Source organism: Cuculus canorus, chromosome 24, assembly GCF_017976375.1.
Source record: "Cuculus canorus isolate bCucCan1 chromosome 24, bCucCan1.pri, whole genome shotgun sequence".
Taxonomy (NCBI): domain Eukaryota; kingdom Metazoa; phylum Chordata; class Aves; order Cuculiformes; family Cuculidae; genus Cuculus; species Cuculus canorus.
In genome coordinates, this window is record NC_071424.1 from 4,570,115 (window position 1) to 4,584,406 (window position 14,292).

General features: G+C 47.9%; 1 protein-coding gene across 1 annotated transcript in view; it reads left to right on the forward strand.

Annotated features, from left to right (window-relative positions):
* BLTP3A (bridge-like lipid transfer protein family member 3A) overlaps positions 1-14,292 on the forward strand; it is a 36,651-nt gene that overhangs the window by 3,490 nt on the left and 18,869 nt on the right. Inside the window, exon 2 of the mRNA XM_054087566.1 lies at positions 13,394-13,556. Within this exon, the coding sequence (XP_053943541.1) occupies positions 13,394-13,556 (163 nt within the window). The remainder of the gene's footprint in view (positions 1-13,393; positions 13,557-14,292) is intronic.

Sequence of the window (14,292 nt, forward strand, 5' to 3'; positions counted from 1 at the left end):
GACTATACGGACTTTGTGACTGCAGGTGGTTGCTCTGGTTCTGCCCCTCTCTTGTGTACGTATTGTGGGTGTTTTTCAGAAATGCATTTCCAGCACAGGTTAATGTTGTATGAGAAAGATGTTTTCCATTCTGGTTTTGTTTCTTCTCCACTCATCAGCTTCAAAGCTCCCTTTGGGTCTCTCGGTGATGCTCAGTCACTTGTAAGAATTTTGCTGCTGAATCATTAAGCTGCCTTTATTTTCTGCTTTCCATTTGCATATGAAATAATTCCTTGTTCCTCTTGTTACGTCTTCATTTGAAGCCGTTTAGCCATTTTTGTTCCTTTTCTCTGTGGAAATTTGCAGGGAAGGGTCACAAGAGGTAGGAAGATTGGGGAAATGTGAAAGGGTTATTTCACACCAGCTGTTCAGATTAAGCGCATCACATGTCTGATAGGATGGCAGTGGTTGCTTGCGGTGAGCTGTAAAGCTGAGCTTTGCTGCTGGTGACACAGCGGAGTTCCGAGTGGATTTTAGAAGGCTTAGCCTGTGTTGAGCCTCAGCAGCTTAAATTCCTAGAGCAGAAGAATCCATAACTTGCGGTGTTTTCACCATCTGTGCTTTTCACTCTCTTGCCCTATATTTAGCTGTGGAAAGAAAACAGATGAGGTGGTTTCAGTTTTTGGTTCTTCTGAACTGATTCATGGCTGCAGTGGTGGAGTGGCAGTCGGCACGAGGGCGTTTATTCCCAAACACCGGTGGCTGATAGCTGGGGCAAAGGGCTCTCCTTCCCAGCTCTCCAAAGCCTCAGCTGCACACTGTGTGTGAACCTGAACCTGGGCTCTTCTCCCAAGTGAGGAAGTGATAGGATAAGAGGGAATGGCCTGAAGTTGCACCAGGGGAGAGTTAGACTGGATATTTGGAACAATTATTTTACTGAAAGAGTGGTGAAGTCCTGGCAGGGGCTGCCCAGGGCAGCGGTGGAGTCTCCATCCCTGGGGGAGTTCAAAAACTGTGTGGCTGCGACGCTTTGGGACATGGCTTAGTAGATGCGGTGGGGTTGGGCTGGATGAATTTAGAGGTCTTTTCCAACCTCAATGATTCCATGATTCTGTGGTTTGAACTGCACTGAGGATGTACAAGAGGAGCAGCGCTTCGGCTGTGGTTACCAGGCTGTCATTATTCATGGGAGTACATCTGTGCCTTAAAAGAAGTTATTTATCTTTCCTTTTCCTGGTTTTGTTTGAAAGTAGCCACTTTTTGTTCTCTCTTTAAATGATGCTTGGTGCAGCCGTAGTAGATACTTGATATCAGAGTATTATGGAGGTGGGAAACTGGGAAACTGAGGCAAGGCAAACTGCCCAAACTTCCCTATTATAGCTCATTAGGGTTTGAGTTTTCAGCATGGCACTGTAAATCTTTATCAAAATTATGTTTATTGATTTTCATTAGGAAGCTGTTACTGCTGCATCCGACAGCTGCTTTGTGACATCTTCTGCTGTTAAGTGTGTCAAAACACTCGAGCTTGTGAAGTAATAGATGCTAACAGACCATTGGATTGTGTACGTTGCATGGTTTCCAGAGGAAATGCCACACGTAATCCTCCTGTTTGGAAGGAAAGAATAAAAGTGAGGTGGAGAAAATAATCATGTAATAGTTTTGTTTGTGCCAATTCCAAAGGGCTGATGTGGGAGAACCTCTGAGTCAGAGCCTCTGAAAGGAGTAAAAGCTTGTGTCAGCAGAGAAGCTGGAGTTTGGGAGCAGATTTGAGACAGGAGGAGGACTGTCCTTCCAGTACCTGAAGGGGCTACAAGAAAGCTGGGGAAGGACTATTTACAAAGCCTTGTAGTGATAGGATGAGGGGCAATGGGTATAAACTGGAGAGGGGCAGATTTAGACTGGACATACACAAGAATTTCTTCACTGTGAGAGTGGTGAGGCCCTGGAACAGGTTACCCCATCCCTGAAGGGGATCAAGGCATCAAGGCCGGGTTGGATGGGGCTTGGAGCAACCTGATCCAGTGGGAGGTGTCCCTGCCCATGGCTGGAAGTTGGAACTGGATGATCTTTAAGGTCCCTTCCAACCCAAACTAGTCTATGATTCTATGATTAGAGTATCCAACTTTGAAAGGAGCCCTGAAGAACGGAGCTGGGGAGGAATTTTTCAGAGTAGGATGAGAAGGAAGCAGAGGAGAAATGAGAGAGGAAAAGTGGCTGGGGTAACACCAGCATTATAGCTGAGAAAATGCAGAGAAAAACCACTGTGGGAAAGGGCCTGTCTGCAGAGGGAAGTGCGGCACTTCAGCCACCGGCGCAGGCAGCTGGTCGAGCTGATAACAGCACACACAACACGAATGTGCGGATGTGGGCTGACGGCTTTGTCTCTGCCAGAGCTTTGCTTGCAAACAGAGCCTGATGTGCGCAGGGGCCCTTCAGACCTCAGCTCATGAAGTCCATGAGCGCTGCTGGGGTTTCTCTCTGTTTCATTCCCAGCCTGTTGCACTGGGTTGCCAGATGCGAAGGACCTTGGCTGCCATTCCCTGTGTTGGTTGGGACAGTATCTGCAAGGTGCTGTGCAGCTGCAGAGCAAAACTGGGGCTTGTGGCTGCCCCATCCCTGGAGGGGTTCAAGGCCAGGTTGGATGGGTCTTGGAGCCCCTGATCCAGTGGGAGGTGTCCCTGCCCATGGCAGGGAGTGGAACTGGGTGGCCTTTGAGGTCCCTTTCAGCCCAAAGCATTCAATGATTCTATGATTGTGGAAGCCGTTAAGGCAGTGCTGGTAGCAGTGGTTTTGGCGTCATCCTGTACTTTGCTTCTGTTGGTTGATTTATTTCCTCTTTTCCTGGGTTTTGAAGGCTGCTGAATGATGGGCAATGTTTTGGACAGTAGAGCCTTTTGATGAAGGCTGAAGCCAAATTATCTTTGGCAGGTACAAGTCTGCACGGCCACATTTATTGATTGTGCTGTCAGTGGTCACTTTCTTCTCCATCCCAATGTCATACAGAGGAAGAGGAGGCATGGCAGAAGTTGGCAGAACTGTTTTGTATAGTACAGTATCGGAACCACCTTTTTGTATAAATAAGATGGGCTTTAGAAATAGAATTTTCAGAAATCCTAGAGAACAAAACAATCAAGTAGCACATGCAGGATGTGATGCGTGCAGAGATAGGTCAAGTACACAGCCAGAAGAAACAGAAACCCCTCATAAATTGTACTGTACTTTAGTAGAGTCTTTCCTCTCGGTTCCCAGTGGTTTAGAATCATAGAATCATAAAATAGTTTGGGTTGGAAGGGACCTTAAAGCCCATCCATTTCCAGCCCCCTGGTGTGGGCAGAGACACCTCCCACTGTGCCCTTGCAGTGATGGTCATAGTGATGGTCATAGTGATGGCGTGTTCAGTGAGTAAAGTATTGGAAACACTCTCATTTAGAGATCTGCTGTCAGCATAAGACACGTGCTTGCCTCTTAACTCCTCAGGTGTCTCCCAGTTTCCTGACCTTGGATATAAACTAACATGAAAAAATACAATCCTTCTGGGCTGCGAGCGCACATTGCTGGCTCCTGTCGAGCTTCTCATCGACCAGCACCCCCAAGTCCTTCTCTTCAGCGCAGCAATTTGGGCTCTAGCTGCTTTAATACCCTCTGTCAGTGCTCAGGGAAATTGCTGCCGCTGAAGATGATAATTTGCCTAAATTAGCATTTGTGGTTATGGGAAATACGTGAAATCACCAAGCTGCTAGCAGTTAAAAAACTATGGTAGAAAAGTTGCTTTACTTCTCCATCTACAGATTGTTCTGTTCCTGCTTTTCAGAGCATTCCATTCAGTCAGATAATAGTTTCCTTGGTGCTCAAGTGCCACAAAGCACACAACTTGGAATCCAAAGCATGAAGCCTTGAAAAACTGGAAGCTAACATCCAAAATATCCCCCTCCTGCAGCTGGAATTCGCACAAACAATGGCAAGGAATAGCAGAGGAGGAGCGTTTCAGTGTTCTCACACCTGCAAGGGGCTTGCAAACAGTATGGCTGAAGAGGGCTTGACCAACTCTGTATTTCAGAGAGCAGGTAACGAGGTGCGGATAACCTCCCTGAGTTCTCAGGTTCTACATCTAGATCTGAAAGCAGTAGGATGCATCTCAAAAGGTTTGGATTTGGGGATGGATGGGAGAAGCCTGCGGCTCAGCAGGATGCATCTCAAAAGGTTTGGATTTGGGGATGGATGGGAGATGTCTGCAGCTTGTTGGTAGGGCCTGTGGTTGTGTCTCCAGGGTGGTTGTGTGGCTGTGGGGAAGTCGCCAAATCCCTCTGTGCCATGGTTTCCCTGGCGGTTTAGTAGAGGTAATACTAACGAGCTGTTTTGTACAAGGCTCTGAAAATAGCTCTGGGAACACTGGCAAAGAAGAGCAGCTTTGGAACAGGGTAGAGACAGTTTGTAGCAAGAAACTGAGCCAATCTATAAGAAAGAAGATTTGTCGAGTCCTTTCCAGCTGTTTTGCAGGGCAGGCAGAGCTCCCAACGTCCAGCATTGAACCACCAGTAGTGTTTATCTCTTCAGTTCCTACAGGCTGTGTCTAGGAAAGCATTTAAGGCTGGGTGCAAACCCTTTGCTGTTGTAATTTGGGAGCCTCTTGTTTTTCTAGTACGTGATAGCTTTTTACTCTTAAATATTGAGGAATTCTTGGCGGAAAAGAGGAACCCTGGATTATTATGGAGTAAAGTAACGAACTGCTGCCGCTTCTTTGTTCAAGGCAAAGGTAGGGAGTGGGAGTGCACGCAACAGGACGTGGCGTTTTCCTTTCAGAGAGTAATCTCTAAGATCAGAGTTGCTGTGCTGCAGTTCACCAGAGGAACCAAACTGTTGGTGTTCCGAAGCATGTCAGCTGCTGGATGCGGGATCCAATTGCTGCCACTCTGCTCGAGAGGGAAGTCTGTGCTATTTCTGGAATGCTAAATAGACTCATTGCAGCAAAAAATACATTGCACTTCAGCAGCTCGCGAGGAGAACGTGGCTGGATGTATCCTCATGTCTGGGTTTGGCAGAGCCGGTGCAACCACGTGGAACCTTCCCACGCTATTGCTGCTCTTCAGACAAAGTGTTGAGTCAGGAAAAGAGTTGTTAAACAGGACCCTTCTCCCCATATCTCCTTTCCCCCAGGCTCCTGAAGCTCTTCCCTCCTCTGCAGCCGCTCAGCTGAGTCTCATTTTTGCAACAACCTGTTATTTTCTGCAGGTTGGAAACAAAAATGCAGATTGGATTGCAGGGTGAATAATTGCAGATTGCAGGGCGAATAATTTCTTAAAATATGGGAAGTGAGGCTTCTGACTGGTGCAGTTATTTATATCTTCCTTCCTAGTTTTCTTTCGCATGTTATTATTTGCTTGAGGTTTAGGCTGGGGAAATTCCCTGGCAGCTAACGAGGGTTTGCATTCCAGATTTTGGAGTGTGGGGCAGCTGGCATTTAAACTTTACTGAGCTTCCAGATGATGAGCTAGAAATAGTAAAGCAGTTCCTCAGCGAGGTGGAGTTCAACCCCTGCCAAAAAAAGGGCTGCTTTTCCTTTCGGATTAGTTTGTGCTTTGCTTTACAGATCTGCTGGCAAATGAGTTGGCAGCAGGTGTGGTGCAAGAAGTGCACTTTGTCCAGAGCCTTTGCTGTTTCCCAGTATTCAAGTGCTTAAAAGTAATTTCTACTGGGGACAAGAAGATGTCCTCAGGAGTCTATGTGGGGATGCAGACTTTGGGGACAGTGACCTGGTATCTGTCCTTTCTGTAATAGCTCGGTTGCCTTCCTGACCTGTTTGGAAATGTTGATTTTCCTCTGCAAGTTTAGCTTTTAATTGGGTTTCATAGTCATTTTACCTTAGCCGTGTTGTGATGCAATAGATGATTTGGAGCTGAGAGAACTGATAACTCATTTGTTTTGGACTTGCTGGTGCTTTATATGGGGAGTGAGAAACTGTGTTTGGCTTTGGGTGGTCCAGGGTTTTATTTGACATACTGGAAACATGGAAAACCAGAAAGCTGGTAAGTGGCATGTGTATGCAGACACGTCAGCGTGGTTAAATCCACACTGGGAAGGAGCCTCGCAGTGCAGCACTAGAGGTGACACGGGAACCTGTACAGAGTCTCTGGTGTAATTCAAGTACAGTGAAGCCATAAGGATTATTGCACTGGCACCTCTTTGTCCACAGAGGAAAATACTGCTGCCTGCTGGTATATCTGGGGTGCACCAGTACCGTACCCCATATAGAGCAGGACCTGCAGAGGTGACTTGTTAATCAGATGTGGTGATTTCCATCATCTAAACAACCGGTGAGCTTGGTATTCATCAGACTCCCTTGTGTTAGAAATGGCTTTATGCTAAGTTGGTGTGATACCAACCAGATTAGTACTAGGTACCATCTCAGACTCTGCACAAATAGTCTTGTCTTCAATTCAGTGTATTCCTCTTCCTTGTCTGCACTGTGGGATCTGTGTCTTGCCCAGTGCATGCTCCCCAGACAGGTCGCTCCGCAGTTATACCTAAAGCTTCTAGTTAGTAAAACTGCTTTTCTTTCTGAAAGGGCTTTTACTTCTCCTTCCTATGTGTCTTCGAGGCAGCTATTTTTTCCCTTTTAACAGAAGTTTTGATCCTTTGCCCAGTTTTATTTCCTCCAAAACTATTTTTCCATTTATTCGCAGACGTGTGTCGTGCAGCTACAGCTTCTGCTGCTGTCTCGAAAGCCTTCCTCTATTTCAAAGCCAGTGACCTTGTCTTGTACCAGTCATGAACCTTTTTTCCAAGTGAACGTGCTCTGTGGCTCCTGAGATAGGAAGGTTCAATATGAGGGGAAATGTCCTATCACAGAGATTTTGGGATTGTACAAGATCTTCCCAAGGAAGGTGGAAATCCCATTAAATCACCTCTCCAAAACCTCACCAGAAAAGGCTCTGGGAAAGATTTTAGGTAAAGAGCAAATCCACGTTGGCCAGAACATAGTTTTTTTCATGTCCAATTTCTCTCCTTCTGCCATAGTTGCTTGGCTCATTTATTTGTGTCCCAAATTAAGGCAGAAAATCTTCATCTCTTCCTTTGCCATTATCCTTACAGAGGCAAAAAAGGTTTTCCTGGGCCTCTTAATATTGCTAATCTGTTTTCAGGTTGCAGCTGACAAGTTCCCCTCTTCCTGGCTTCCTTGGCTTTTGAGTATTTTTCCATCTGCTATCTGCAATGGAATTGCTTCTGCCAGTAGATGATGTTTGTCATTAGGTAAAATCAAGGTCACTGGTGTACCGCTAATTAGTTCTCACACATAATAACCATAGTAACAACGATATTAATAGAAATAAATGCGCTAAGCTGTAGGTAGTGATTACACACAATAGACAGTGATTACTGTATAACAGTAGAAGCAGCTGAGGCAGAGAATCCTGGAATCACAGAATGATTTGGATCAGAAGGGTCCTTAAAGCCCACTCAGTTCCAACCACCTGCCATGGACAGGGACACCTCCCACTGGATCCGGTTGCTCCAAGCCCCATCGAACCTGGCCTTGAACCCCTCCAGGGATGGGGCAGCCACGACTTCCCTGGGCGAGTGTTTCCCCACCCTCCCAGGACAACTTTTTTTCCTCCAATCTCATCTCAATCTCCCCTCTTTCTGCTGAAAACCATTTCCCTCGACCTGTCTGTGCAGTCCCTGATCCAGAGCCCCTCCCCAGCTTTCCTGGAGCCCCTTCCAGCACTGGAAGCTGCTCTATGGTCTCCCTGGAGCCTTCTCTTCTCCAGGCTGAACAACCCCAACTCTTTCAGCCTGTCCTCGTACAAGAGGTGCTCCAGCCCTGGGATCATCTCCATGGCCTCCTCTGGGCTCACTCTAACATATCCAAAGAAAATCTCGTTTGAGAATACGAAGCTACTGACAAGAGGGTTCTTTTACCATGCACAGTGAGATGATGGCAGAGATGGATCTGACAAGAAGTTTTATGGTTTCAGATATTTTCTCTGATGTTTTCTGTCTGTGTATTTGCTTGGTTGGAGACAGTGCGGCCTGATGGCTACAAATGTGAACACAGATTTATTATTTATGATTATAGCTTGGCAATTGGATTTGGCCCAACTCCCTCTTGCAGCCAGAGTTAGTGGCCTCTTGATGCACAAGCTGATGAATTGGGCGGCAGTTCTTTTAGAAGTGACATCATTCTTTGATTTATATTCAAGCTGATGATTGAGGAAATAGACGGGCGCTCCTGTGCCTTCCTCTTCTAAAACATGAAATGTGGCTTCAGAGAAATCAAATCATGATCTTGGAAGAGGGTTTCTGTAAAGAACATCGTTCTTTTAGGCCTTGCCAAGGCTGTCACTGAGGATTAAATCATATAGGTGTTAGTATCACTTAGGATGAGACCTTCATAGAATCATAGAATAGTTTGGGTTGGAAGGGACCTTCAAGATCATCCCGTTCTAACCCGCTGCCATGGGCAGGGACACCTCCCACTGGATCAGGCTGCCCAAGGCCCATCCAACCTGGTCTTGAACATCTCCAGGGATGGGGCAGCCACAGTTTCCCTGGGCAGCCTGTTCCAGTGCTTCACCACTCACACAATGAAGAAATGTCAAGCCTAAATCTGCCCCTCTCCAGTTTATACCCATTGCCCCTCATCCTGTCACCACGAGCCTTTGTGAACAGACCTTCTCCAGCTTTCTTGTAGCCCCTTTCAGGCACTGGAAGGTCGCTATAAGGTCTTCTCGGAGCCTTCTCTTCTCCAGGCTGAACAACCCCAACTCTCTCAGCCTGTCCTCATATGGGAGGTGTTCCAGCCCTCGAATCATCCCTTCAGTCTGCTATGACATTAGGGTAGCACTCTTAATGACTTTATCTGTTGGCTTCTTATGAAGATTAATTGAGAGCCTGAGTGCTCCTATCATCTAAAGGGGAAAGAAACAGTGGAACGTGGTGTGTAGGGAAAACTCTTCTCTGCAGACCTCTGGGCTCAGCAAGAGCCTTGACCTAGCAGGACTTCCCTAGCTGTAGCCATTAGGAGCTTCCAGCTTGGGTGTCCTGCTGCCTTGATTATGGATGCAGCAAGACCTTTTGAGTCACTTGAAGGCTTTTATGGATGCTGAGGGTTGTGTTGGCCCATTTGGTTGTGAAGCAGCAGATCAGCTTCTGGCTGGGAGATACTTTAGGAGGCAGAATGTGGATGCCTGGTATTGTCCACCTAGATGCATACGTGCTCCTGTAAGTGTAAGCAGATGCAAAATGCCCTTGTGACTCTGCAGTGACAATTCTATAGAACATAGAAAAAGGTTCTCTGGTGTGACTTTTGTGATGGTAATCCCGATTGGCTCAAAAGGAGTGCTGTCCTTTGGGTTTACTGGCTTAGTGCTGTGTGACTCCTGTTAGAGCTGCAGAAAGAAAAAGTGCAGATGTCCCACGCTGTCCGTTTTCCCAATTGCTGCTGTTTTCATTCACTTTTCTCTAAGCCAGCAATCTGTGCTGCCAAAAATGTAACTGCTGATGAGTATGAATGGAGCGTGAGTGTGTCTGCCAGCAAACATCTGAAATTGTCTGCTCTTGCTGCTTTTTCCTTCCCCTAGCAGTGACCGAAGCTGTTCCTTTCAAGAAGTAATGAAGCTTTGGCATCTGAGAGCTCCTGAGTTCACAAGCATGCTTCATTTGTTTTGCTCTTGTAAGCCCTACCTAATGTGCATTATGTGTATTAAAATGTCTTAAAATTAAAGGTTATTCTGTTTGAAGATCTCCAATTCCTTTACAGGGGAGAAATTGAGGAACTTGGCAGTAGGCATAGCTTCAGGAATTTTGACTCTGTGGTTTTAAAAGATAGATTTTATTTCAGTTTGAGGCTTTTATTTACAAGACTTGCAGCTTCCCTTGTCCTGCAGCCATCGGTGGGGTCTGTAACCTGTTCTTTGGGGCTAGTGCAGAGAATACCTCATGAGAGGGGCTCTCCTGTAATGCCTGATGGTACTGGTGGTGGTTAGTGTACATGCTGCGTGCTTTCTGCAGCCTTTCCCTGCAGATGGTTACACATAGCTATTTGTTTTTTTCTGGATCATATTTCATACCACTCTCTCCACCAGTGTCCTGTTTCGCAGCTTTACCAATCCTTTCTCTGTTACTCTTTTGCGATATACAGACACACTAAATGAAAGTAGTGCCCTGGTTTAGACGTACCCTTACATTTTACCTCTGCATTACCAGCTGAAAGCAGCTTCTGCACATAAGCACGCTTAGCCTAAGATGAGGATTTGAGGCACCGGGGGTTTGATCCTTACTTTACTACTGTGAGAAAGCCACTCTGTGCTGTGGCCGCTCCCCTGTAAGCTGATCACTAACCGCAGCAGCCTAGGAGCTTAGCAGTGCCAAGCTCTTTTGGTTCCCTACCTGTTCAGGCTGTATTTGTTTTATTCCTAGTATCCCAACCCAAGTGGACGTGATTACAGCTGCTCTCAACAGAGCTGATTCCCTCATGCAAGACAGGGATGCTCATGTTTTGCCTTTGGAGGCATTTGTTCTAATTTTTAACAGTGTCCGAGATCTTGGGTGCTCACAACGAGACTCCAGGCACAATCTGAGACACTCAGCATCTCCATATGTCTCCCCTCTGGTGAAGCAGCTGCTGTAGCATGCTCTGGAATGTGTTATTTCTTTGTACAAATGCTGAGAAGCAGTGTTGAACTTGGCAGCCTTTCTGGATGTGTTTGAGCAAGGAGGCCTCCAGTTAAGGGGAGTAACAAGCCTAAAGTGAACTTGTCAGCCTGAGATGCTGGCAGGTGTGTCATAAACTCAATCTTTAATCAGCTCTCAGTGTGTACTTTAAGCTCAGGAGAGCGAGGTGACGCAGTGGATGTCTGACTCAGGCTTCTGGGGCAGCACCAGACTCCGCAGCAGCAGCGACCAAGGGTAAAAAGTGATAGTAGGCAAACTCACAGCCATTTATGCCACCCTCCTCTTCTAGGAGTCAGAGTGGTTGGGTTGGAATGGGCCTTAAAGCCCATCCAGTTCCACCCCCTGCCATGGGCAGGGACACTTCCCACTGGATCAGGGGCTCCAAGCCCCATCCAACCTGGCCTTGAACCCCTCCAGGGATGGGGCAGCACCACTGCTCTGGGCAACCTGGGCCAGGGCCTCCCCACTCTCACAGCAAAACATTTCTTTCTAAGGTCTCATCTCAATCTCCCCTCTTTCAGCTCAAAATCATTCCTCCTCATCCTCTCACTGCCCTCCCTGATCCAGAGGCCCTCCCTGATGCAGAGCCCCTCCCCAGCTTTCCTGGAGCCCCTTTCAGCACTGGAAGCTGCTCTAAGGTCTCCCCACAGCCTTCTCTTCTCCAGGCTGAAGAACCCCAACTCTCTCAGCCTGTTCTTGTACAGGAGGTGCTCCAGCCCTCAGATCATCTCTCCTGCATGGCTACATCAGTAGCATGGGGTTGACATCAGTGGCTCTTCCCCTTCCATCAGACACTCTCCTAACAAAATCTTCGCTGTGGAGAGGCAGTCCCATCCCAGGAAGCCCTGGGCTGCCTGACCAGCAGCTGCCCGGGTATCTCAACCTGTTTTCTATCATGCCTTGTGCTCCTGTGGTGGCCACATCAACTCATCCTGGTTCCTTGTCCCCTCTTTTAGCAATGACTTTATTCATGATGCCCTTTGTTCTTCCGCAGAGAAGTGGCCCACGCGGCTGGTGCGAGGAAGGAGGAAGAATGGCAGCGTGTGACTGACTGTGAGACTAATCCTGCTTACGCTGACAATAGGGTCTTTCTTTCTCTTCTGCTTTCTGAGCCACTGTAGAGAATCAGAATTAGCGTGGAGGAATGTGTGGAATAAGCCCCGGTTTCAGTAGTGAGTGAGTTCTTTGGCAGCTTTGAATCCTGTGACTGCAAGGTGCAAGCTGCCCGGATCCCTTGGAGGCAGCCCCTCCTACACAGAAGGGTGGTTTGATCATGGAATCAGGTTGGAAAAGACCTCCTAGGTCATTGAGTCCAACCATTCCTATCTGTCACTAAATCATGTCTCTGAGCACCCCGTCCACCCGTCTTTTCAATCCCTCCAGGGATGGGGACTCCACCCCCTCCCTGAGCAGCCTCTGCCAGTGCCTCATGATTCTTTCTGTGAAAAATTTTTTCCTGTTGTCCAGTCTGACCCTCCCCTGGCGCAGCTTGAGGCCATTCCCCTTGTCCTGTTCCCTGTCACTGGGGAGAAGAGCCCAGCTCCCTCCTCTCCACAACCTCCTTTCAGGTGGTTGTAGAGAGCAATAAGTTTTCCCCCTCAGCCTCCTCTTCTCCAGGCTAAACAACCCCAGGTCCCTCAGCCACTCCTTGTCAGTCTTGTTCTCCAGCCCCTCACCAGCTTCATTGCTCTCTCTGGACACACTCCAGAGCCTCAACATCCTTCTTGGAGTGAGGGGCCCAGAACTGAACACAGGATTCAAGGTGTGGTGTCACCAGTGCCGAGTCCAGGAGCAGAATCCCCTCCCTGCTGGCCATGCTGTGTCTCATACAAGCCAAGATGCCATTGGCCTTCTTGGCCACCTGAGCCACTGTTGGCTCATGTTCAGTCGCTGTCAATCAACACCCCCAGCTCCTTCTCTCCTGATGGACACAACCATCCTGGAGAGGCATTGCTGAGATGCACGCAGGCTCTGTGGTTGGTTGCAGTCTAAACTGGCTCTTCCGGTTCCCTCAGGGCCATGGTGGTTTTACATGAAGTCAGAGGTTTTCAGGTCTGCTCCAGAACTGATCTACTCTTGAGCAGTCCTGCTGGAACTGTTTCATCCATTGCATTTAAATCTCAGCCACACAAGGGATCTGAAGGTGTTAGGGAGGTGGAAACAACAGGAGCCTTTGGCAGGACACATTGCAACCAGCGAGAGCAGCAGCTGCTGGTTGTCAGAGGAGAGGAGGACAGGAACATGGGCTGGTCACCAAGGAGGGGAGTTGGGTTGTGTGCTCGGACCTGCTGACCAAAGAGCAGGCTGGATTGTGAGACTGGTGTTTAAAGAGACAGCCATAGAAGTGGTTTGTTAATGATCTTGCGCTTGCCTGTGACAAAAACTTGTGGATAATTAAGATTTTACTGCTGTTGTGGCACTTTGGGGGCAGTAAAATTGTTGACTTGGCGCAGTGTGGCTTTGGTTTTCTTCGGGCTTGTCCCAGGGCAAGTTTGCTGGTTTCCAGCTTCCTAGTGTTTTAGAAGGCATTTTCAGTTTCTCAACCTTGAATTTGATTTAAAACAAAACCCCTTCAAATGTCGAAGTGGAAAGACATTTCATTTTTTCTGGAGTAACCAACGTGCCCTGGGTTTAAAAATGTCAGAAATGGTTTAACAAAACAGCTAGCAGATTTTCAGACTTAAAAATAGCTCTCTTGAAGGCTCTTTGAGTTTCAGCAGCTTCACTCTTTCTTCTCTTGTAGGTTCACCAAGAATCTCTCTCCAGATAAAATCAACCTGAGCACGCTGAAGGGGCAGGGGCAGCTGACCAACCTGGAGCTGGATGAAGAGGTGCTGCAGAATGTGCTGGAGCTGCCCACCTGGCTCGCCATCACTCGTGTCTACTGTAACAAAGCATCTATCAGGGTGAGCGGAGGGCACTGCGCCCGCGTCCCCAGCGTAGAAGAGACCTGCCATTAGCAGCTTCTTTGTCGCTTGGGGATTTCTTGTGAGGGATTATGATGTGATTTGATCCACACGTAGAATAACAGAATGGTTTGAGTTGGAAGGGACCTTAAAGCCTATCTGATTCCACCTCCTGCCATGGGCAGGGACACCTCCCACTGGATCAGTTGCTGAAAGCCCCATCCAACCTGGCCTTGAACTCCCTGTGCTCCAGATGGGATATTTACTGATGGAATGCAAAGATGATCACGAGGCTGGAGAACCTCACATATTAGGACAGGCTGAGAGAATTTGGCTTGTTAAGCCCGGAGAAGAGAAGGCTCAGAGGAGATCTTATAGTGACCTTCGAGTACCTGAAGGGGCTACAAGAAAGCTGTGGAGGGACTGTTCACAAAGGCTTGTGGGGGTAGGACGAGGGGGAATGGGTGTAAACTGGAGAAGGGCAGATTTAGCCTAGAGATAAGCAAGAATTTCTTCACTGAGTGAGTGGTGAGACACTGGCCCAGGCTGCCCAGAGCAGTGGTGGCTGCCCCATCCCTGGAGGTGTTCCAGTCCAGGTTGGATGGGGCTTGGAGCCCCTGATCCAGTGCGAGGTGTCCCTGCCCATGGCAGGGAGTGGAACTGGATGGGCTTTAAGGTCCCTTCCAACCCAAACTATTCTATGATTCTATGAATGCCATGAGACAGCTAGAGCAGG